This window comes from Somniosus microcephalus, chromosome 11 (genome assembly GCF_052327205.1).
Source record: "Somniosus microcephalus isolate GS21.2 chromosome 11, FLI_Smic_1.0, whole genome shotgun sequence".
Classification (NCBI taxonomy): Eukaryota; Metazoa; Chordata; class Chondrichthyes; order Squaliformes; family Somniosidae; genus Somniosus; species Somniosus microcephalus.
Window position 1 is genome coordinate 132,010,770 of NC_140997.1, and position 22,645 is coordinate 132,033,414.

At 53.5% G+C, this 22,645-nt stretch overlaps 1 protein-coding gene across 6 annotated transcripts in view; it reads left to right on the forward strand.

Annotated features, from left to right (window-relative positions):
• The window catches only part of dock3 (dedicator of cytokinesis 3), a 1,512,713-nt gene that overhangs the window by 1,208,282 nt on the left and 281,786 nt on the right, over positions 1–22,645 (forward strand). For all 6 annotated transcript variants that reach the window (XM_086001262.1, XM_086001257.1, XM_086001258.1 and 3 more), the window contains 5 exons: positions 4,810–4,893; positions 8,957–9,057; positions 12,790–12,871; positions 19,982–20,152; positions 21,035–21,227. In XM_086001262.1, coding sequence (XP_085857388.1) covers positions 4,810–4,893; positions 8,957–9,057; positions 12,790–12,871; positions 19,982–20,152; positions 21,035–21,227 — 631 coding nt within the window. The remainder of the gene's footprint in view (positions 1–4,809; positions 4,894–8,956; positions 9,058–12,789; positions 12,872–19,981; positions 20,153–21,034; positions 21,228–22,645) is intronic.

Below are 22,645 nucleotides of genomic sequence, written 5' to 3' on the forward strand. Positions count from 1 at the left end.
TCTCCTCTCCCCCGCTCTCTCTCCCCCCGCTCTCCTCTCCCCCCGCTCTCCTCTCCCCCCGCTCTCCTCTCCCCCCGCTCTCCTCTCCCCCGCTCTCTCTCCCCCCATTCTCCTCTCCCCCGCTCTCCTCTCCCCCCGCTCTCTCTCCCCCCCGCTCTCCCTTCCCCCGCTCTCCTCTCCCCCCGCTCTCCTCTCCCCCCGCTCTCCCTTCCCCCACTCTCCTCTCCCCCTGCTCTCCTCTCCCCCGGCTCTCCTCACCCCCCACTCTCCTCTCCCCCCGCTCTCCTCTCCCCCGCTCTCTCTCCCCCCGTTCTCCTCTCCCCCGTTCTCCTCTCCCCCGCTCTCCTCTCCCCCCGCTCTCTCTCCCCCGCGCTCCTCTCCCCCCGCTCTCCTCTCCCCCCGCTCTCTCTCCCCCCGCTCTGCTCTCCCCCACTCTCCTCTCCCCCGCTCTCCTCTCCCCCGCTCTCCTCTCCCCCCGCTCTCTGTCCCCCGCTCTCCTCTTCCCCCGCTCTCCTCTCCCCCCGCTCTCGCTCCCCCCGCTCTCTCTCCCCCCGCTCTCTCTCTCCCCCCGCTCTCCTCTCCCCCCGCTCTCCTCTCCCCCCGCTCTCTCTCCCCCCGCTCTCTCTCTCCCCCACTCTCTCTCTCCCCCCGCTCTCCTCTCCCCCGCTCTCCTCTCCCCCCTCTCTCTCTCCCCCGCTCTCCTCTCCCCCGCTCTCTCTCCCCCAGCTCCCTCTCCCCCCCTCTCTCTCCCCCCGCTCTCCCTCCCCCCGCTCTCCCCTCCCCCGCTCTCCCCTCCCCCCGCTCTCCCCTCCCCCAGCTCTCCTCTCCCCCGCTCTCTCCTCTCCCCCGCTCTCTCCTCTCCCCCCACTCTCTCTCCCCCCGCTCTCTCTCCCGCCGCTCTCCCTCCCCCCGCTCTCTCTCCCCCCGCTCTCTCTCTCCCCCCGCTCTCCTCTCCCCCCGCTCTCCTCTCCCCCCGCTCTCTCTCCCCCTGCTCTCCTCTCCCCCGCACTCCTCTCCCCCCGCTCTCCTCTCCCCCCGCTCTCCCCCGCTCTCCTCTCCCCCCGCTCTCCTCTCCCTCCGCTCTCTCTCCCCCCGCTCTGCTCTCCCCCGCTCTCCTCTCCCCCCGCTCTCCTCTCCCCCCGCTCTCTCTCCCCCGCTCCTCTCCCCCCGCTCTCTCTCCCCCCGCTCTCTCTCCCCCCGCTCTCTCTCTCCCCCCGCTCTCCTCTCCCCCCGCTCTCCTCTCCCCCCGCTCTCTCTCCCCCCGCTCTCTCTCCCCCCGCTCTCTCTCTCCCCCCGCTCTCTCTCTCCCCCCGCTCTCCTCTCCCCCGCTCTCCACTCCCCCGCTCTCCTCTCCCCCCTCTCTCTCTCCCCCGCTCTCCTCTCCCCCCGCTCTCTCTCTCCCCGCTCTCTCTCTCCCCCCGCTCTCCTCTCCCCCGCTCTCCACTCCCCCGCTCTCCTCTCCCCCCTCTCTCTCTCCCCCGCTCTCCCCTCCCCCAGCTCTCCTCTCCCCCGCTCTCTCCTCTCCCCCGCTCTCTCCTCTCCCCCCGCTCTCCTTTCCCCCCGCTCTCTCTCCCCCGCTCTCCTCTCCCCCGCTCTCTCTCCCCCGCTCTCCTCTCCCCCGCTCTCCTCTCCCCCCGCTCTCCTCTCCCCCGCTCTCCTCTCCCCCGCTTTCTCTCCCCCCATTCTCCTCTCCCCCGCTCTCCTCTCCCCCCCGCTCTCTCTTCCCCTGCTCTCCCTTCCCCCGCTCTCCTCTCCCCCCGCTCTCCTCTCCCCCCGCTCTCCCCTTCCCCCCGCTCTCCTCTCCCCCCGCTCTCCTCTCCCCCCGCTCTCCTCTCCCCCCCGCTCTCTCTCCCCCCGTTCTCCTCTCCCCCGTTCTCCTCTCCCCCGCTCTCCTCTCCCCCCGCTCTCTCTCCCCCCGCTCTCTCTCCCCCCGCTCTCCTCTCCCCCGCTCTCCTCTCCCCCCGCTCTCTCTCCCCCGCGCTCCTCTCCCCCCGCTCTCCTCTCCCCCCGCTCTCCTCTCCCCCCACTCTCTCTCCCCCCCGCTCTCTCTCCCCCACTCTCCTCTCCCCCGCTCTCCTCTCCCCCGCTCTCCTCTCCCCCGCTCTCTGTCCCCCGCTCTCCTCTTCCCCCGCTCTCCTCTCCCCCCCGCTCTCGCTCCCCCCGCTCTCTCTCCCCCCGCTCTCTCTCTCCCCCCGCTCTCCTCTCCCCCCGCTCTCTCTCCCCCCGCTCTCTCTCCCCCCGCTCTCTCTCTCCCCCCACTCTCTCTCTCCCCCCGCTCTCCTCTCCCCCGCTCTCCTCTCCCCCGCTCTCCTCTCCCCCCTCTCTCTCTCCCCCGCTCTCCTCTCCCCCCGCTCTCTCTCCCCCAGCTCCCTCTCCCCCCCTCTCTCTCCCCCCCCGCTCTCCCTCCCCCCGCTCTCCCCTCCCCCCGCTCTCCCCTCCCCCCGCTCTCCCCTCCCCCAGCTCTCCTCTCCCCCGCTCTCTCCTCTCCCCCGCTCTCTCCTCTCCCCCCGCTCTCTCCTCTCCCCCCGCTCTCTCTCCCCCCGCTCTCTCTCCCCCCGCTCTCCCTCCCCCCGCTCTCCTCTCCCCCGCTCTCCTCTCCCCCCGCTCTCCCGTCCCCCACTCTCCCTCCCCCCGCTCTCCTCTCCCCCGCTCTCCTCTCCCCCGCTCTCCTCTCCCCCCGCTCTCCCTCCGCCCGCTCTCCCACCCCCCCGCTCTCCTCTCCCCCCGCTCTCCTCCCCCCACGCTCTCTCTCCCCCGCTCTCTTCTCCCCCCGCTCTCTTCTCCCCCCGCTCTCTCTCCCCCCGCTCTCTCTCCCCCGCTCTCCTCTCCCCCGCTCTCCTCTCCCCCGCTCTCCTCTCCCCCGCTCCCCCCGCTCTCTGTCCCCCGCTCTCCTCTTCCCCCGCTCTCCTCTCCCCCCGCTCTCGCTCCCCCCGCTCTCTCTCCCCCCGCTCTCTCTCTCCCCCCGCTCTCCTCTACCCCGCTCTCCTCTCCCCCCGCTCTCTCTCCCCCTGCTCTCTCTCCCCCCGCTCTCTCCTCTACCCCGCTCTCTCCTCTCCCCCCGCTCTCCTTTCCCCCCGCTCTCTCTCCCCCGCTCTCCTCTCCCCCGCTCTCTCTCCCCCCGCTCTCCTCTCCCCCGCTCTCCTCTCCCCCCGCTCTCCTCTCCCCCCACTCTCTCTCCCCCCCGCTCTCCTCCCCCCCGCTCTCATCTCCCCCTGCTCTCTTCTCCCCCCGCTCTCCTCTCCCCCCGCTCTCTCTCCCCCCCGCTCTCCTCTCCCCCGCTCTCCTCTCCCCCCGCTCTCCTCTCCCCCAGCTCTCCTCTCCCCCCGCTCTCCTCTCCCCGCTCTCCTCTCCCCGCTCTCCTCTCCCCCCGCTCTCTCTCCCCCGCTCTCTGTCCCCCGCTCTCCTCCCCCCTGCTCTCCTCTCCCCCCGCTCTCTCTCCCCCCGCTCTCCTCTCCCCCCGCTCTCCTCTCCCCCCGCTCTCTCTCCCCCCGCTCTCCTCTCCACCGCTCTCCTCTCCCCCCGCTCTCCTCTCCCCCGCTTTCCTCTCCCCCGCTCTCCTCTCCTCCCGCTCTCTCTCCCCTCGCTCTGCTCTCCCCCCGCTCTCCTCCCCCGCTTTCCTCTCCCCGCTCTCCCTCCCCCGCTCTCCTCTCCCCCGCTCTCCTCTCCCCCCGCTCTCCTCTCCCCCCGCTCTCTTCTCCCCCCGCTCTCCTCTCCCCCCGCTCTCCTCTCCCCCGCTCTCCTCTCCCCCCGCTCTCCTCTCCCCCGCTCTCCTCTCCCCCCGCTCTCTCCTCTCCCCCGCTCTCCTCTCCCCCCGCTCTCCTCTCCCCCCCACTCTCTCCCCCCGCTCTCTCTCCGCCGCTCTCCTCCCCCCCCGCTCTCCTCTCCCCCCGCTCTCCTCTCCCCCCGCTCTCCCTCCCCCGCTCTCTTCTCCCCCGCTCTCCTCTCCCCCGCTCTCCCTCAGAGTTGCCAACTTTGGTTGGACATATTCCTGGAGGTGTCATCGCATGATCTCCTGCCTTCAATTATTCCATCCCCACACTCCAGCCATTAGTCGACAAACACGTCCATCCTCATGGTGCCCTGTCTTCCCACGCCAATCAGAAAGCGAATAGACTCCTCATTACCCTATTGGATGATTCTTGACTATCAGACAAACAGCCTTTTTTCCCATGTCTGATTTTTATAACTAATAAAAATGTTCAATTATGCCAATTATTCAAGAGATTTAATGAAGAGTCTCAGGAAAGATTTATAAATTTTAGCCAGCTGCAGGTGTAATCTAAATGAATTACTTTTTAATCCTTGTTCAATATTCATTCATACAACTCTTCTCCTGAAGGCAGTGACTATGAGCTGAGATATGGTTCCATGGGCACTAGTATCCCTCCACTCCCTCACCCAAATGGCTATTAACTGCAGTGAGCATGGGGATCCCAATCTTATCCTCATCTGACGTATTCACATGCAGCGGGGATCACTGGATAGCGGCCAGTACAGTATCCCATATAGCAAGGGATGCAAAGGACAACAGTGGTGTCCCCAGCAGAGAGCAGCTAACAGCACCGTTCACAGGTCAAGCCTGGTCCTCCTTTGGCTCCATAACTCCTTACCGCATATTGTATTAACCCAGTGAACCATTGCAGAGAAGATCCAATCCACTGGCTGCTTATTGTCAAAGACTGACTCTAAATAGCATTAAAAAAGGATTCACCCCTTTCTGAAGTAGTTTGATTTCAGTGTAAAGGCTCAGCGAATGGGTGTCACTGATACTGAAGCAGCTCCCCATGTTAAATCTCTTCTCTTTTCCAGTTTTTACAGGATATTTTAGACACGCTGTTTACAATTTTAGATGACAACACAGAGAAATATGGGCTGCTAGTATTTCAATCTTTGGTAAGTATCACTAACCTGTGATATACCCAGGCATTTCTTGGCATTATCTGAGGTAAAGACTGTGGGGTCTAATGCTCTCAGGATACACTGGTAGTTGGTAAATAAAACGGTTGAGATTTGTGCCACGTTGTGTGTGGTAAAAAAAAACTCAGCTGTCAGTTGTTTCAGCTCCATTTTATAGAACCGGCAGCTCAAGCACAGCATTTGCCAAATTACAAAAAAAAATTAAGATTATCATTTTGTTTTATTCCCCTGAATTTTTCCCCTCCTTCCTGAAGGTTCTGACCCTTGCTGAAATTCCAGGCACCCTCCGGTAACTTAATGCCCAAGTGGTCATTCACGTGTGAACCTGGGCAGTAAATGCTAGCAGACTATTCCACTGTGCAGGGTATACAGTCGAGCCCAATCCTGTTCTCACCTGACATCCATATTTCAGCAGGCTTGTTGGATAGGAATCAGGAGGAGGTCTCCTGACTGACTTTTCCCTTCATAACCCAGGCGTGCTGAGACAACACCCGTCCCTGTCCAGGCTGACAACAGCTGACTCAGCATTGCATGAGGGTTGAACCTGGGACCTTACTGGTCTTTATGGCTCAGTACCATAATGAACAATGAATAAGGGATGGCGTCAAAATTATTATTTAAAAAAAAATCATGAATGTGGTGTGGCTGTATATTTCTGCCTACCGTTGCGTAACCCCCTTGGTCATTTCCCAGTCTGAAAGACAGATGTGATGAACTCACTTCCTCAGCAGTCGCGGTACTTGACCAAGAGACAAGCTGGAGGAGGCTAGATCATGTGAGCTGAAGGACATGATACCCTAATTCTGTGTAAAAATATATATATATTTTTAAAATATGAAGGTATCCTCAGGATTATTGAGAGCAGATTGAAATGATGGCTCGCAGTGTTGATGTGTGTCAGGGTTCCATTTCTCTAAAAGCACAGGATTTTTAAAGACAATGGAGGTATCCTTTTATAGAATTATAGTTCTCCCTTTCATGTTATGTAGTTTTGGATGAATACAGATGATATAAAGACATTTCAGCTTCTATCTTCCATCCCTCTTTCTCTCTCTCTCTCTTTCCTCATCCCTGCGCGACCCCCCCCCCCCGCCCCCCAAAAAGTACGACATGTGCATGGAGTATACAGAGACTTACAGATTTATAGTCGAACAGCAAGCTCAATGTTTTTATTTATTTTTACACTAGCTGGATTATAGCCCAATGAGCCAGCAGTAACAATCGTGGCTTCTCAATCAGTTAGACATGGCTCAAATCCCAGAGCTCAGATCCACTTGCCTTGGTTGGGTAGGTTTTGTAAGCCCCAGGGTCATGTGTCACTCAGATCTGCTTGCCTCTGCCAGGTGACATTTTTTCTCCACGCTGCTTCTAGCTTGAATCTACCTCCCTCAAATGGAATGTGTCTTTCATTTCTCTGGTGAGCAGGCAGCCAGCCTTATGAAGTGTGTGAATAAAGCCTCTGAGTAACTGGCTTCAAACTGCTTGCATTCACCATCCAGTGAACTTTGTCTCATTTAATCCTGTCAGCAGGCAACACAACACAGCCTTCTCTCTCCTCCCCCTGCCCCCAGGTATTACTGGATTAAAAGAAAGTATGTTACAAGTACATTATTATATTGTACTGCATTCCACTGCCTCTAATTTATCATGCTGCTTGATTGACATCCAGTATTGGATGAGCAGAAATTTCCTCCAAATAATATTGGGAAGACCGCGTTATTGTCTTTGATCCCCACTCCAAACTCAGTTCCCTAGCCACTGACTCCATCCCTCTCTCTGGTAACTGTTTGAGGCTGAACCAGACTGTTCGCAACCTTGGTGACATATTTGACCCCAAGATGAGCTTCCGACTACATATCTGCTCCATCACCAAGACCGTCTATTTCCACCTCTGTAACATCGCCCATCTCCGCCACTACCTCAGCTCTTCTGCTGCTGAAACACTCATCCATGCCTTTGTTACCTCCAGACTCAACTATTCCAATACTGCCCTGACCGGCCTCCCACCTTGCACCCTTCATAAAATTGAGCTCATCCAAAACTCTGCTGCACGTATCCTAACTTGCACCAAGTCCCGTTCACCCATCACCCGCTGAGCTTCATTGACTCCTGGTCTGGCAACGCCTCGATTTTAAAATTCTCATCCTTGTGTTCAAATCCCTCCATGGCCTCACTCCTCCCTATCTCTGTAACCTCCTCCAGCCCTCCAAAACCTCTGCACTCCTCCAATTCTGGCCTCTTGCACGTCCTTGATTTTCATCGCTCCTACATTGGTGGCCATGCCTTCAGCTGCCTAGGCACTAAGCTCTGGAATTCCCTCCCTAAACCTCTCTACCTCTCCTCCTTTAAGATGCTCCTTAAAACCTACATCTTTGACCAAGCTTTTGATCACCTGTTCTAATATCTCTATGTTTGATAGTGTTCCTGTGTTTTATTATGTTAAAGGCACTGTATAAATGCAAGTTGGTGTTGTTGTTTTTGTTGTACTAACTCTCATCACCTCGGTCGAGCCACTATTGCTGCTGGTTGGTACTCCACACAGTTGCTATATTTCACAGTCCAGTGGAAGAAGCTGTATGCAGCTTTGCAATGACCAAGACACCAACTTTGAAAAAGTTAAGGCACATGGGATTGGGGGCAAGGTATTGACTTGGATAGAGAACTGGTTGGCAGACAGAAAGCAAAGAGTTGGAATAAACGGGTCTTTTTCCGAGTGGCAGGCAGTGACTAGTGGGGTACCGCAGGGATCGGTCCTTGGACCCCAGCTATTCACAATATATAATAATGATCTAGACAAGGGAACTAGATGTAATATCTCCAAATTTGCAGACGACAAAAAGCTGGGTGGACGTGTGTGCTGTGAGGAGGATGCTGAGAAACTCCAGGATGATTTGGACAGGTTGGGTGATTGGGCAAAAGCATGGCAGATGCAATATAACATGGATAAATGCGAGGTTATCCACTTTGGTGGCAAAAACAGGAAGGCAGGTTATTATCTGAATGGCAATAGATTGGGAGAAGGGGAAGTGCAACGAGACCTGGGTGTCCTTGTGCACCAGTCGCTGAAGGTAAGCATGCAGGTGCAGCTGGCGGTTAAGAAGGCAAATGGTATGTTGGCCTTCGTAGTGAGAGGGTTTGAGTACAGGAACAAGGATATCTTGCTGCAGTTGTACAGGGCCTTGGTGAGACCACATCTTGAGTATTGTGTGCAGTTTTGGTCGCCTTATCTGAGGAAGGATGTTCTTGCCATGGAAGGAGTTCAGCGAAGATTCACCAGGCTGATACCTGGGATGGCAGGAATGACGTATGAGGAGAGATTGGGTCGATTGGGCTTGTACTCGCTGGAGTTTAGAAGAATGAGAGGGGATCTCATTGAAACTTATAAAATTCTGACAGGACTGGACAGACTAGATGCAGAAAGGATGTTCCCGATGGTCGGGGAGTCCAGAACCAGGGGTCACAGTCTAAGGATAAGGGGTAGGCCATTTAGGATAGAAATGAGGAGGAATTTCTTCACCCAGAGAGTGGTGAACCTGTGGAATTCTCTACCACAGAAGGCAGTAGAAACCAATTCATTAAATATATTCAAGAAGGAGTTGGATATATTTCTTAAAGCTAAAGGGATCCAGGGGTATGGGGAGAAAGCAGGGACCAGGTACTGAAATTGGATGATCTGTGGTTCCCTTTCTTTCAGCCTCCTTTGTATCCATTCACCCCCCTTCCTCCATCCACCCCACCCCCCTAGTGTGTGACAGTCAAGAGGAGCGGACAGAGTAATTTCTATCAATTAATAACAGAATATTCTAGAAGTACTGGGCAGTCATAACAGTATCTAAGAAGAGAAAGTCAGGTTAATGTTTCTGGTCAGTGCCCTTCATTGGAACAGATCAGCTGTTTATTTCCACCAGTTCCTGTTTTTCTCCAGATTGCCATCAATCAGGGTTTTTCTGCTGTTCCTATAGCGTCTGTTGCTAATGTTTCCATGCCACCTAGTGCGCGCTGCAACTAGCTATCCTAACACTCACTCTCTGTTTCCCAGGTGTTCGTAATAAATTTGCTGCGGGACAGCAAGTATTTTCATTTCCGACCTGTGATGGATACCTACATTCAGAAGCACTTCTCTGGTGCATTGGCGTACAAGTGAGTACAATCACCTGGTGGTTCGGGACCCGTTACTGGAACAGTTACTTCCAGTACCGCACAGAGCTCTCTAATACCATAAGGACATTTCTCTAACGCTGCATTTATGGATGCAACTTTGTGTAAAGTTCCATTCCAGCAGAATAGCCATCGGGATCAGATGTAATATAATATTACTCACCGGGAAAAATGATGAAGGGAGGATGTTCAGTATATTTCAATTATTGCCAGATACCCAGGATTCTGATCTCCCTACGCCTGCCCTAAACTCTGCGATTCAGGCTTGTCTCACAGCTGTAGCTAGTCTCTGATACTCCATTTACTTTGCCACCTTGCCTCTGACAATAAGAATGCAGTCAGACAAAACCCTGTGAAGGAAGCAATGTGCCACCAGTGCCTTCAGAGGTCCCACTGCCGCCCCCCCCCCCCCCGCACCCCCCGCCAGGTGAGGGCGTCACCTGTGCCTCCAGCTGCTGGATGGCAGAGGCGATAAATGTAAACAGCTGCCACCATTGGTGGCACTTTGATCAGCTTTGTCGTTCTGGGTCTGGTTGTGGGTGGCCTGACCTCCCGACATCACTGGCTTGTTTGGATCTGCCCCCAACATCGGGGAACGTGTTGGTCCAACTGGCAGAGTCACAAACGCATTTATATCTTTACAGCAACTACACGCTCCCAAGTCCCTGGGTGTGTACAGTTAACTGGTTGTTGTTGTGTCCTAGTCCACAGAATAAAGAGGGGCAGAATAATTGGGTTGTATTACTGAAACATTTCCATGTAATATAAATGAGAGACTGTCAGGTTCAGGATGGGGATTTAAACTGTAGGGAGCTGGGCTGTAAATCTCACTTTTTCAGGCCTATTAGAAGATTTGTTGCACACATTTTCTAATGTAAGTTTTATTTTTTCACACTCAAATCATATATGTATAATGTATTCCATCAGCTAGAACTCCAGGGAGCATAAGGTCAGGGAATTTCTAACAGCAGCCACTTGCTCCCCCAGGCTACAGTGTCAACATCCCCGAAACTCCAATGCATCGTTCTGTCTACATTGATGAACTATAATTTCATCGCATTCACTTTATATTCACTCATGAAAATAGCATACAACTTCTCCCCTCCCCACACATACATATATAAGATCTACTTCTACATTGGAGGAGTGCTGTCAATGGTTGGGGTACCGGGCACCATCGAGTGCTGTCAATGGTTGGGGTACCGGGCACCATCGAGTGCTGTCAGTGGTTGGGGTACCGGGCACCATCGAGTGCTGTCAATGGTTGGGGTACCGGGCACCATCGAGTGCTGTCAGTGGTTGGGGTACCGAGCACCATCGAGTGCTGTCAATGGTTGGGGTACCAGGCACCATCGAGTGCTGTCAATGGTTGGGGTACCGGGCACCATCGAGTGCTGTCAGTGGTTGGGGTACCGAGCACCATCGAGTGCTGTCAATGGTTGGGGTACCAGGCACCATCGAGTGCTGTCAATGGTTGGGGTACCGGGCACCATCGAGTGCTGTCAATGGTTGGGGTACCGGGCACCATTGAGTGTGGTCAATGGTTGGGATACCGGGCACCATCAAGTGTGGTCAATGGTTGGGATACCGGGCACCATCAAGTGTGGTCAATGGTTGGGGTACCGAGCACCATCGAGTGCTGTCAATGGTTTGGGTACTGGGCACCATCAAGTGCTGTCAATCGTTGGAGTACCGGGCACCATCGAGTGCTGTCAATGGTTGGGGTACCGAAAACCATCGAGTGCTGCCAATGGTTGGGGTACCGAGCACCATCGAGTGCTGCCAATGGTTGGGGTACCGGGCACCATCGAGTGCTGTCAATGGTTTGGGTACTGGGCACCATCAAGTGCTGTCAATCGTTGGAGTACCGGGCACCATCGAGTGCTGTCAATGGTTGGGGTACCGAAAACCATCGAGTGCTGCCAATGGTTGGGGTACCGAGCACCATCGAGTGCTGCCAATGGTTGGGGTACCGGGCACCATCGAGTGCTGTCAATGGTTGGGGTACTGAGCACCATTGAGTGTAGTCAATTGTTGGGGTACCACGCACCATCGAGTGCTGCCAATGGTTGGGGTACCGAGCACCATTGAGTGCTGCCAATGGTTGGGGTACCGGGCACCATCGAGTGTCATCAATGGTAGGCACATGGTACTCACACTATTGACCACACTCTGAAGTAAAGCAGGTCCCTCTGTAAACCTGACAGCAGCTCAGTCCCACATTTTATGGCGGTCGCTACCTACTGTCTGTTCTCTACTTACAACTAAATGTGTGAAACTGGATTCCCTCCTTTTTAGCCATCAATCACATGTCTCTGGCCCCCAATAACTTGGTGCAGTGGAAGGAAACAAGTTACATAGGGGGAGCTGCATGCAGATTTCACGTGTTCCATTTAACCACCGACTTCACCTCAGGGCCCCAATGTAAAAGTAACTAAATTTGCAGCTTGGCCCAAACTCAGATGCCAATTCAGGGTTTAAGGAATTGCTACTCATAATAATTAGGCGCTACTTGCAGCCTGCCTGCTCTTGCAAAAGAAGACTAAAGACACGGTTCGAAAGCTCATCTTCATGTCAAAGAGTCCTCTTAGAATAGACCTGTTTTTTTCTCTGTCTATAAGGGAAATAATTGGGGAAAATTTGGTTGTTTTTTAGCCTCCCATTAGCGCCCTCTTAGGTCTTAACGATGACATCATTGCCGTGCGCAGCACCCCGGCCGCGATCTTCGGGAGCGCCCCCTGACTTGCCGCCGGACGCTATGTCCGACGGGGTCAGGGGGGCCCACCTGTGGCCGGGGAGGCGCTATTTAAAGGCGAGGTGCAGGGCGGCCATTTTTGTTGCTGGCCGCCTGTCAGCACCTCCCTCCGCTCCCTTCCCCGACCTCCTTACCCACTCCCCGCAGAGTGCCGGCTGCGCTCCATGAGCCCGGCACTTCTCTTGAGTGCCAGGCTCTTTTGCCGGCGCTCCCGATCCCCCTGGGCCCCGAGTCGCGCTGCGCAAGGCCCCCCCCCTTTAAGTAGGTCGCGTGGCGCTGCGGCATGTAGCGCAGCGATATTCCCTGCAGCACCCCAAGAGGGAGGCGAGGCGCTTCCAGTAGTGCCCTTCTTCCCTCTTGGGGCGCTACCACTCAATTTCCGTTGCGGGGGGCACTAATTTTTCCAGGGTGCTAAAAGCAGCACCCTGGCGAAGTTAGCGTCCCACGCTACTCAAGTTTTAGCCCTTCGTGTCCACTTGGTAACTGCTCACATTGACTTGATTGAAATTAGGAGCTTGCTATGTAGGGAATTGCAGGCAGATAGCCTCCATCCCATTAATCCTTGTTGTGGAATGTTGCAGCATTCCTGAAAATGGCTCTTGAGCCTGGAATTGGGGCACTTTATAAAATGTTGACTAGTGTTGGCTTAAGATAATGACACCTGGGAATAAAATACTTCAGGTTTTCCAAAAGCAAACAGCTATTGCCATTTTGTGTTGATTTCCAAAACGCTTTCAAATTGCAACTCTGCGAATGTATTGGTCACACACTTGCATCCGTGTGTGCGTGAGTGTCTCCCTCATGTCTCTGTGGTAATCCACTGTACGTTCCTTGCTATTCTTGTGTGTCAGTTGTACTGCTCCTTGCGTGTGTTAGTCCCAAATATCTCCTGCTCGTGTGTGTGTCTGTGGATCTCAGGTATGTTTATATGTTTTATATATGCTGTGATCTTTTTACAGGGAGCTAATCCGATGTCTGAAATGGTACATGGATCGATCTGCGGAAGTTGTGAGACAGGACCACATTCAAGAGGCAATGAGGGTACGAAGTGCCACTTCTGTGGCAATTCCGACAAAATATAGAAATGGAACAAAAGTTAATTACCAGTTACTACTGTCGCTCAACCAAATCAAACCCCCTTCCTCATTCACTCACCCTCCGCGTCACATTCATTGGATCCAGCACCCAGCTGGGAAATCACTGAAAGTTAATCCTTGAAAATTTGTCAATGTGAAAACCTCACAGGTAGCATATGATTCTTCTGCGGTCCCTGCACCATATAAACTGCTGGGCCCTAAACACCTCCATAGTCCTTCTCTTACAACCATTCTTAGCTTCCTTTTAGGAACATTTTCCTTGATTTTCTTTTGATCTAATTTTTCCTCTGCCTTTCTCTGCATGTTACTGTTTTAAAGGGGCACCACCTTCATCAACAATTGTATGACTTTACGTATGGAGAGAACAGAACGCCAGCAGTTATATAATCACAATGGTATTTCACACTGGTGACTTGATAATGCATTTAATGCATTCCTGGATCATCATTTTGAACCAGGTTTCCGAATCCCTCCCCTCCCCATCCCAATCATCAGGTTTCTAATCCCAATCCCACTCCTGGATTATCACTTTGTTCCAGGTTTCCAAATCCCTACCAAAGTAGAGTGAGTGTTTCTGGATGAGGGAGTCTCACTCTGTTTCTCTCTGGAGCCAGGTCGTGCCTTCATTGCAGAATTACACTGCATGGGTTTAGCATCAGTGTGAAGTGGAAACCAGAAAGTGCTTCACTCTGATGATAAACTTGTGGTGTAAATGCACCCAAAGTCTGTGTGTTTCAGAGACCACACTGGAGATGCATCCTCCACTCCCATATCTGACTTTGCTTCCAGAACGGATGGCGTTTACACTGTCCACTTTAGCTAGTTAAAAAATTCTGAAATACCAGTACTGACAACAGCTGCATTTTTGCTGTGCTGTAAATGCTGGAGTTAAAATTGGTGCTGACCATTACAATTTCTTTATTTACTAGTAATTCAATAATGTGTTGTTTTGTAACATTATCCTACAAATGGCAGCATTTATCTTGATACTGGCATTTACACCATATGAATTTCATACAGAGCATTTGGATAAACATAATTTAATAGGACAGAGTCAGCATGGCTTTATGAAGGGGAAGTCATGTTTGACAAATTTGCTCGAATTCTTTGAGGATGTAACATACAGGGTGGATAAAGGAGAACCAGTGGATGTAGTGTATTTGGACTTCCAAAAGGCATTTGACAAGGTTTCACATAAAAGATTACTGATCAAGATAAGAAATCACAGGATTGGGGGTAATATACTGGCATGGGTGGAAGATTGGCTATCTAACAGAAAACAAAGAGTTGGGATAAATGGTTCATTCTCGGGCTGGCAATCAGTAACTAGTGGTGTTCCACAGGGGTCAGTGCTGGGACCCCAACTCTTTACAATCTATATTAACGATTTGGAGGAAGGGACCGAGTGCAACATATCCAAGTTTGCCGACGATACAAAGATGGGAGGGAAAGCAATGAGTGAGGAGGACATAAAAAACCTGCAAAAGGACATAGACAGGCTAAGTGAGTGGGCAGAGATTTGGCAGATGCAATATAATGTTGGAAAGTGTGAGGTTATGCACTTTGGCAGAAAAAATCAAAGAGCAAGTTATTATCTAAATGGAGAGAAACTGCAAAGTGCTACAGTACAAAGGGATCTGGGGGTCCTGGTGCATGAAACACAAAAAGTTAGTATGCAGGTGCAGCAGGTGATCAGGAAGGCCAATGGAATCTTGGCTTTTATTGCAAGGGGGATGGAGTATAAAAACAGGGAAGTCTTGCTGCAGTTATACAGGGTATTGGTGAGGCCACACCTGGAAACTGCGTGCAGTTTTGGTTTCCATATTTAAGAAAAGATATACTTGCTCTCGAGGCGGTTCAGAGAAGGTTCACTCGGTTGATTCCGGAGATGAGGGGGTTGACGTATGAGGAAAGGTTGAGTAGGTTGGGACTCTACTCATTGGAGTTCAGAAGAATGAGAGGCGATCTTATCGAAACATATAAGATTGTGAGGGGGCTTGATCGGGTGGATGCGGTGAGGATGTTTCCACTGATGGGTGAGACTAGAACTAGGGGGCATAATCTAAGAATAAGGGGCTGTGCTTTCAAAACTGAGATGAGGAGAAACTTCTTCACTCAGAGGGTAGTAAATCTATGGAATTTGCTACCCCAGAGAGCTGTGGAAGCTGCAACATTAAATAAATTTAAAATGGAGATAGACAGTTTCCTAGCAGATAAGGGAATTAGGGGTTACGGGGAGAGGGCAGGGAAGTGGACGTGAGTAGATTCGGATCAGCCATGATCCTATTGAATGGCGGAGCAGGCCCGAGGGGCCGTATGGCCTACTCCTGCTCCTACTTCTTATGTTCTTATGTTCTTAGCAAAGTTTAACAAGACTTTCATTACAGTGCATTTCTGGCTGGCTCCCCAGCACTTGTTAATGAAGCTATGCTGCGCCTAAATGCAATCTTAATAAGACATTTGTCTGTGTCTGCAGTAGAATCGAACACTGATTGTAGCCAGGGCAGCAGTGGGAGTGCTGCAGTTGGTTTCAATGTCTTCAGATTCAGGAGTTAGAAATTCAGTCAGGATTCCCACTGTTGATTCCATCTAATGACCCCTGCTGGAAAAGGTTCAGGTGTGGATGGTGGATGAGATCATGTTTGACTGTGCTGCCTCTCACAGTTGAATAACACTATCTAGGCTCACACTTGAAGAAAGGACATTGAGTGAAATACTGGAAACTGGCTGTACCTCAGTGTCAGTGATTGCCTTCTGAAAAGGAGGGAGGAAAATTGGTGGAAGAATAGGAACAGTGAGATTTATTTTTATTTGTTCTTTGAATGTAGGGTGTTGGACTGCTTTATTCTTTTGTGTTTTTCTGCTTTAAACGTCAGATTACACACACACTCAGGTCTTTATTGAAACCTCATACTATCCACAACCAGTATGAGTGCACAAGTCTTTTCATACTATACAAAACCAGTATGAGAGCTGCTGAGACACACACTTCACAAAACCAGTGTGAGCACACGCTGCTTTTGCGACACACACTATCTGATTCCAGTGTGAGCTGCTAAACAGTGTTTCCTTACATTTCTTACGAGCTGGGGAGCCCCGCGTTGCGAGGGCAATTTTGGGGCGCGAGGGCAATTTTGGGGCGCTTGGTCTCCCTGCCCCTGTGTGTCCCCCCTCTCCCTGTCATGTCCTCTCCCTGTCCTATCCCTCCCTCCCCTCCCCTCTCCCTCCCCTCCCCTGTCTCCCTCCCTCCCTCCCCTTGCCCACCCCCGCTCCCCCACTCCCCTCTGTCCCTCTCTCCGGCCCCTCCCCCTGCCTAGCGCCTGAGGTCCGGAGCTGAGGTCCCCCGCGTATGGCGCGGCTGATGGACGGCCGCTGTGGGCGGGTGGGCGGGCGGCGCATGCGCGGTCAGTGGGCAATTTTGGGGCGCTTGGTCTCCCTGCCCCTGTGTGTCCCCCCTCTCCCTGTCATGTCCTCTCCCTCTCCCTGTCCTATCCCTCCCTCCCCTCCCTTCCCCTCCTCTCCCTCCCCCTCCTCTCCCTCCTCTCCCTCCCTCCCTCCCCCTCCTCTCCCTCCCTCCCTCCCCCTCCTCTCCCTCCCTCCCTCCCCCTCCTCTCCCTCCCTCCCTCCCCTCTGTCCCTCTCTCCAGCCCCTCCCCCTGCCTAGCACCTGAGGTCCGGAGCTGAGGTCTCCGCGTATCGCACGGCTGATGGATGGCCGTTGTGGGCGGGCGGGCGGCGCATGTGCGGGCGGCGCATGCGCGGTCAGGTCACCGAAGCGTAGGATTGGTCAATCGCCGAGTCACTCGACACTCAACTGTAGGAAGGAACCCGCCGTCCGATTGGTGGACCTCGACGTCACACGGTCGCTAATGAGATGCTAATGAGCGGAACGCTGAACGTTTTTGGGATACCGCGGGCGTGATTTTTGTCCGGCCGAAACGTAAATACGCCTATGACCGGTCCGGAATTGCAAGCTTTCTTTTGAGGTGACGCGTGCGTCGGTACGCTCTGTAACTTTCAAACGTATAGAGAACGGACGGACAGACAGACATCGGGACAGACAGACACAAGAGCTCTTTTATATATATAGACTAGCTGGGGAGCCCCGCGTTGCGAGGGCAATTTTGGGGCGCTTGGTCTCCCTGCCCGTGTGTCCCCCCTCTCCCTGTCATGTCCTCTCCCTGTCCTATCCCTCCCTCCCCTCCCCTCCTCTCCCCCTCCCTCCCCTCCTCTCCCCCTCCCTCCCCTCCTCTCTCTCCCCCTCCCTCCCCTCCTCCCTCCCTCCCCTCCCCTCTTCTCTCTCCCCTCCCCTCTCTCCCCCTCCCTCCCCTCTCTCCCCCTCCCTCCCCTCCTCTTTCTCCCCTCCCCTCCTCTCTCCCCCTCCCTCCCCTCTCTCCCCCTCCCTCCCCTCTCTCCCCCTCCCTCCCCTCCTCTCTCTCCCCTCCCCTCTCTCCCCCTCCCTCCCCTCCTCTCTCTCCCCCTCCCTCCCCTCCCTCTCTCTCCCCCTCCTCTCTCTCCCCCTCCCTCCCCTCCTCTCTCTCCCCCTCCCTCCCCTCCTCTCTCTCCCCCTCCCTCCCCTCCTCTCTCTCCCCCTCCCTCCCCTCCTCTCTCTCCCCCTCCCTCCCCTCCTCTCTCTCCCCCTCCTCTCTCTCCCCCTCCCTCCCCTCCTCTCTCTCCCCCTCCCTCCCCTCCTCTCTCTCCCCCTCCCTCCCCTCCTCTCTCTCCCCCTCCCTCCCCTCCTCTCTCTCCCCCTCCCTCCCCCCCTCTCTCTCCCCCTCCCTCCCCCTCTCTCTCCCCTCCTCCCTCCCCCCTCCCCTCTCCCCCCCTCCCCCCTCCCCCCCTCCCCTCCTCCCCCCCTCCCCTCCCCCTCCTCCCTCACCCCTCCTCCCTCCCCCCCTCCTCCCTCGCCCCCCCCTCCTCCCTCCCCCCTCCTCCCTCCCCTCCCCTCCCTCTCCCTCCCCCCCTCTCTCTCCCCCTCCCCCCCTCTCTCTCCCCCTCCCCCCCTCTCTCTCCCCCTCCCCCCCTCCCCTCTGTCCCTCTCTCCGGCCCCTCCCCCTGCCTAGCACCTGAGGTCCGGAGCTGAGGTCCCCCGCGTATCGCGCGGCTGATGGACGGCCGCTGTGGGCGGGCGGGCGGCGCATGCGCGGTCAGCGCATGCGCGGTCAGCACGAGCTCCCCGCGATTTCCCGAGGCTCGCCCCGCCCGCGATTTCCCGAGGCTCTCCCCCCCCGCTCCCCGTGATTTCCCGAGGCTCTCCCCCCCCCGCGATTTCCCGAGGCTCTCCCCCCCCCCGCGATTTCCCGAGGCTCTCCCCCCCCCGCGATTTCCCGAGGCTCGCCCCCCCCCCGCGATTTCCCGAGTCTCTCCCCCACCCCCCGCGATTTCCAGAGGCTATCTCCCCTCCCCCCGCGATTTCCCGAGGCTCTCCCCCCCCGCGCGATTTCCCGAGGCTCTCCCCCCCCCGCGATTTCCCAAGGCTCTCCCCCCCCCGCGATTTCCCGAGGCTCTCCCCCCCCCCGCGATTTCCCGAGGCTCTCCCCCCCCCGCGATTTCCCGAGGCTCTCCCCCCCCCGCGATTTCCCGAGGCTCTCCGCCCCCGCGATTTCCCGAGGCTCTCCCCCCCCCGCGATTTCCCGAGGCTCTCCCCCCCCCGCGATTTCCCGAGGCTCTCCCCCCCCCCGCGATTTCCCGAGGCTCTCCCCCCCACTATTAAATTGTTATTTAATTCCCTAACACATCATTAAAATATTTACCTTACTTCCCTAACACACAGAAAGTGCGGGGGAAAAAATTCTGAAAAATCAAGATGGCGGCCACTCACCTCAGTTCAGAAGGATAAGGCCCGCCCACACACGCACCGATTGGTCGACCGGTCAGGTCACCGAAGCGTAGGATTGGTCAATCGTCGAGTCACTCGACACTCAACTGTAGGAAGGAACCCGCCGTCCGATTGGTCGACCTCGACGTCACACGGTCGCTAATGAGATGCTAATGAGCGGAAGGCTGAACGTTTTTCGGATACCGCGGGCGCGGTTTTTGTCCGGCCGAAACGTAAATACGCCTATGACTGGTCCGGAATCGCAAGCTTTCTTTTGAGGCGACGCGCGCGTCGGTACGCTCTGTAACTTTCAAACGTATAGAGAACGGACAGACATCGGGACAGACAGACAGACATCGGGACAGACAGAAGAGCCGCTTTATATATGTAGATACTAAATTTTACCTTTGATCTCTACATTTCATGCATACTACCAATAAATCATGGTACATCAAAAGTACATACAAATACCACAGAATAACATCATAAACTAAACGGCCAGGCACTTAACAGCCCTAATTGTTTTATTGCTGCAATAAAACCTTCCACTTCCTAAAAAGAGTTATCAAGTTGATGCATTCAGATATGACTGAATGACTCTTACACATTCTTACTATTATATTTCCCCTGAAGATATCCTTTCCCCAAAATCCTCTTAGCCAATTTACAACCCATGCTCAGCAGAAAGCTGTTTTAACTTTTAACCCAGCATATGCTGATCTCACAGACTGCGCAGAAAGAATAGCGAGGTACCCAAGTAGTGTGAACCCTGTTCCCGCATAGGGGACATGGGAAAGTCATTCCTAGTTTCCCTGAAGGCATTAACAGTCAACCACATAGTGTGGAATTGGAGTCACATATAAGCCAGACTGGGTAGGGTGACAGGTTTCCTACCCTTCCCCGAAGGACAATGGTGAACCAGTTTTTTTTTAATGACAATCAGGCAACTTTCATGCTCATTTTCTGGCGATTCAATTTTACAACTTGCCATGGTGGGATTTGAACTCACAACTTCTGGGTTGCTGATCCGTACCATAACCACTAGGCTACTGTGTGACATAAGTCCTTTGAACCACTGTGGAGTCTGTCATTCAATGTACACGTCCGTAAGGCCAGCTTTAAAACATTACCTGCAGTGGGAAGCGTGTAGGGCCTATCTGGATGGATGAGCTAAGATGGGCCAATGACCTTCCTTATTTGGATTTATCCTATGAACCTGTGTTTCCTTTCTCCCCAGGCCTTGGAGTATTTGTTCAAGTTTATTGTGCAGTCACGGATCTTGTATTCAAAAGCAACAGGTGGGATAGAAGAGGAGCAGTTTCGTGCCAGTATTCAGGAGCTCTTTCAGTCCATCCGCTTTGTCCTGAGTTTGGATAGCAGGAGTTCTGAGACCCTCATCTTCACACAGGTTAGTCCAGTAACTTGCAGCACATCCTCAGGTAGCCAAGCCCAGTGCAGTACCACAGCATGGCAGGAACAAGCTGAATGGTAACAGACACCTACATCAATGCAGAGTGCAGTGACTTAAGACACTGGCCTTTTACCTCTCAGGCTTTAGTTTGAATCCAGACTGATGGATGAAAGTCTCCTCTGTCTGCTGGCTGTAAGGATCCCATGTGAAATGAGATCGGCAATCTCAATCCAGTTCCTCATGCACATGACTAAAACTGCCCATAACTGGCAACCTCACTCAGTCCACAGGATGGCTGATGTAAGAAAATGTGGCACTAGTGTATGAGCGTAGCTCCCTGAGGTTGTGGCTGAGGTACACTAGGGCAAAGTATCTTTACTGTGCTTCTAACTGTGCTGGATCTGATCATCAGAGCGCTTGATGTTACACTAAGTGCCAGAAATTGCAGGTTCCATTCCATGGCTCTAACATCTCACCTTGATAAGCCCAAAATTCACCAAAACAAATAAAATGTCATTCTGATTCTAATAACCAAAGGTGACGGCCACCTCCTCTGTCTGCAGCCTAACCTGGGTAACTCTCACTGTAACGCAGTGTTGGAGGCTGAGCTTTTTCAATACTTCCATGTTCAAATAATTTCATTCCTGACCACATGCCATTCAAATAAGTATTTTATGTTGATGGTGTTCCTGAGAATGAATAATGAAGAGTTGGGAGTGTTTTCTCATGTACCTTGTAATGATACCCTGAGCTGTGCTGTTCAGGATATTTGCATGGTGCATGGGTAAATGATTCCATTTACTCTGACATCGCCAGTAGTCCCCTGGATTATATATTGATGAACTGAGCAGCTTTTTAATTATATTGTTTCTGCTGCAGGCAGCTCTTCTCAACTCCTTCCCAGCGATCTTTGACGAGCTGCTGCAGATGTTTACAGTGCAGGAGGTGGCAGAGTTTGTGAGGGGGACACTGGGCAGCATGCCCAGCACGGTACACATCGGTCAGTCTATGGACGTAGTCAAGCTGCAATCCATTGCACGGACAGTAGACAGCCGTCTCTTTTCATATCCAGGTAAGAGTCGGGAGTACACAGACATGGACCATATGAGGTCATCTCTCCGAATGAGGAGTGCCTGGAGATGGCACTACAAATAAGCTATTTAAAAAAAAAAAAAATACCTTTAGAAAGTTTAGAGACAGATACGTAGTTTTCTGTGCTGGTGTATTTGTTTCTTAGCTGTAGCGTCTGTGTAATTCTGTAGTTGGGCCAAATGGCCTGTTTTGGAGCTGTAGAGTCTATGGGAAGAAATTCAGTGGGTTTCCGCCCCCCGGGGGGGGGGGGCAATAACGTGGCACTAACGACTTACCACCGGGGCGCGGCGAGAGGAACGATTCCCATGAACTCCGGTGAGAGGTTTGCGGCGGCAGCATGTCTTTGTGCCACGATCTCCTTCTGGAGATCATGACGTCAAGGCTGTGCGCATCGCCCTGGTAACGCCCCGGACCTGAACTTCGGTTCCGCCCCCTGCAGCATCACCGGGCGATGTTACTGACAGCTGCAGGAGGCGTTGATCAGGAGGCCGGAAGCTTCGAGGGCTAAAGTTAAAGGGGAGTTTGCCGAGGTAAGTACCTAAATTTCTGAAATGTTTTATTCAATTTTTTTTACTTCTCCTGGGCCACGCTCGATCAGCCCAACTCTGCTGGAGTGCATGGGGCTGATCGAGCCGGATTGTGGCCGCCGTCAGGGACCAGCTAACTGGTCCCAATGCAGAGCCTACAGCGGCGGCTTTAAGGGAGGGAAGAAGCCTCGGAATGCCACACCTGTATCCTTTAGCACTCCAGGAAGGAAGTGGAGTGCGCTCCACTTCCTTCCTGGAGCCCTAAACCCAATTTCGTGAAAGTTGGGAATCATTAGCGCCTGGCGCTAAGTTTCCCAGCTTTCAAAAGTTACTGCCCCCAAACAGGGCGATAATGAATTTCTCCCCCTATGTGCTTTGGTTGCAAGTGGGTTTGTTAGATTTATTATGTCTGTGTATGTACTGAGGCAGTGCATTTTTAGAAGTTGTGGCAATTTGTTTGGTCTTAGTCCCTGCTATCTCAATCGTCTGAGATGATCCTCAGTGCCTCCATGTGAGTATGATACTTATCCAACTTCTTAGAGCAGGACCCCAGAGACTTGAGGCTGTAGGTTTGGGAGCCTTTACTCCCCACTGTCGGATTCCACTTTCACCTCAGTCTGCTATGGAACATAGGAACAGGAGGAGGCCATTTAGCCCCTCGAGCCTGTTCCACCATTCAATGAGATCATGGCTGATCTGCAAACTAACTTCATATACTCGCCTTTGCTCCATATCACTTAATACCTTTGGTTAACAAAAATCCATCAATCTCAGATTTAAAATTAACAATTGATCTGGCGTCAATTGCCATTTGCGGAAGAGAGTTCCAAACTTCTACCACTCTTTGTGTGTAGAAGTGTTTCTTAATTTC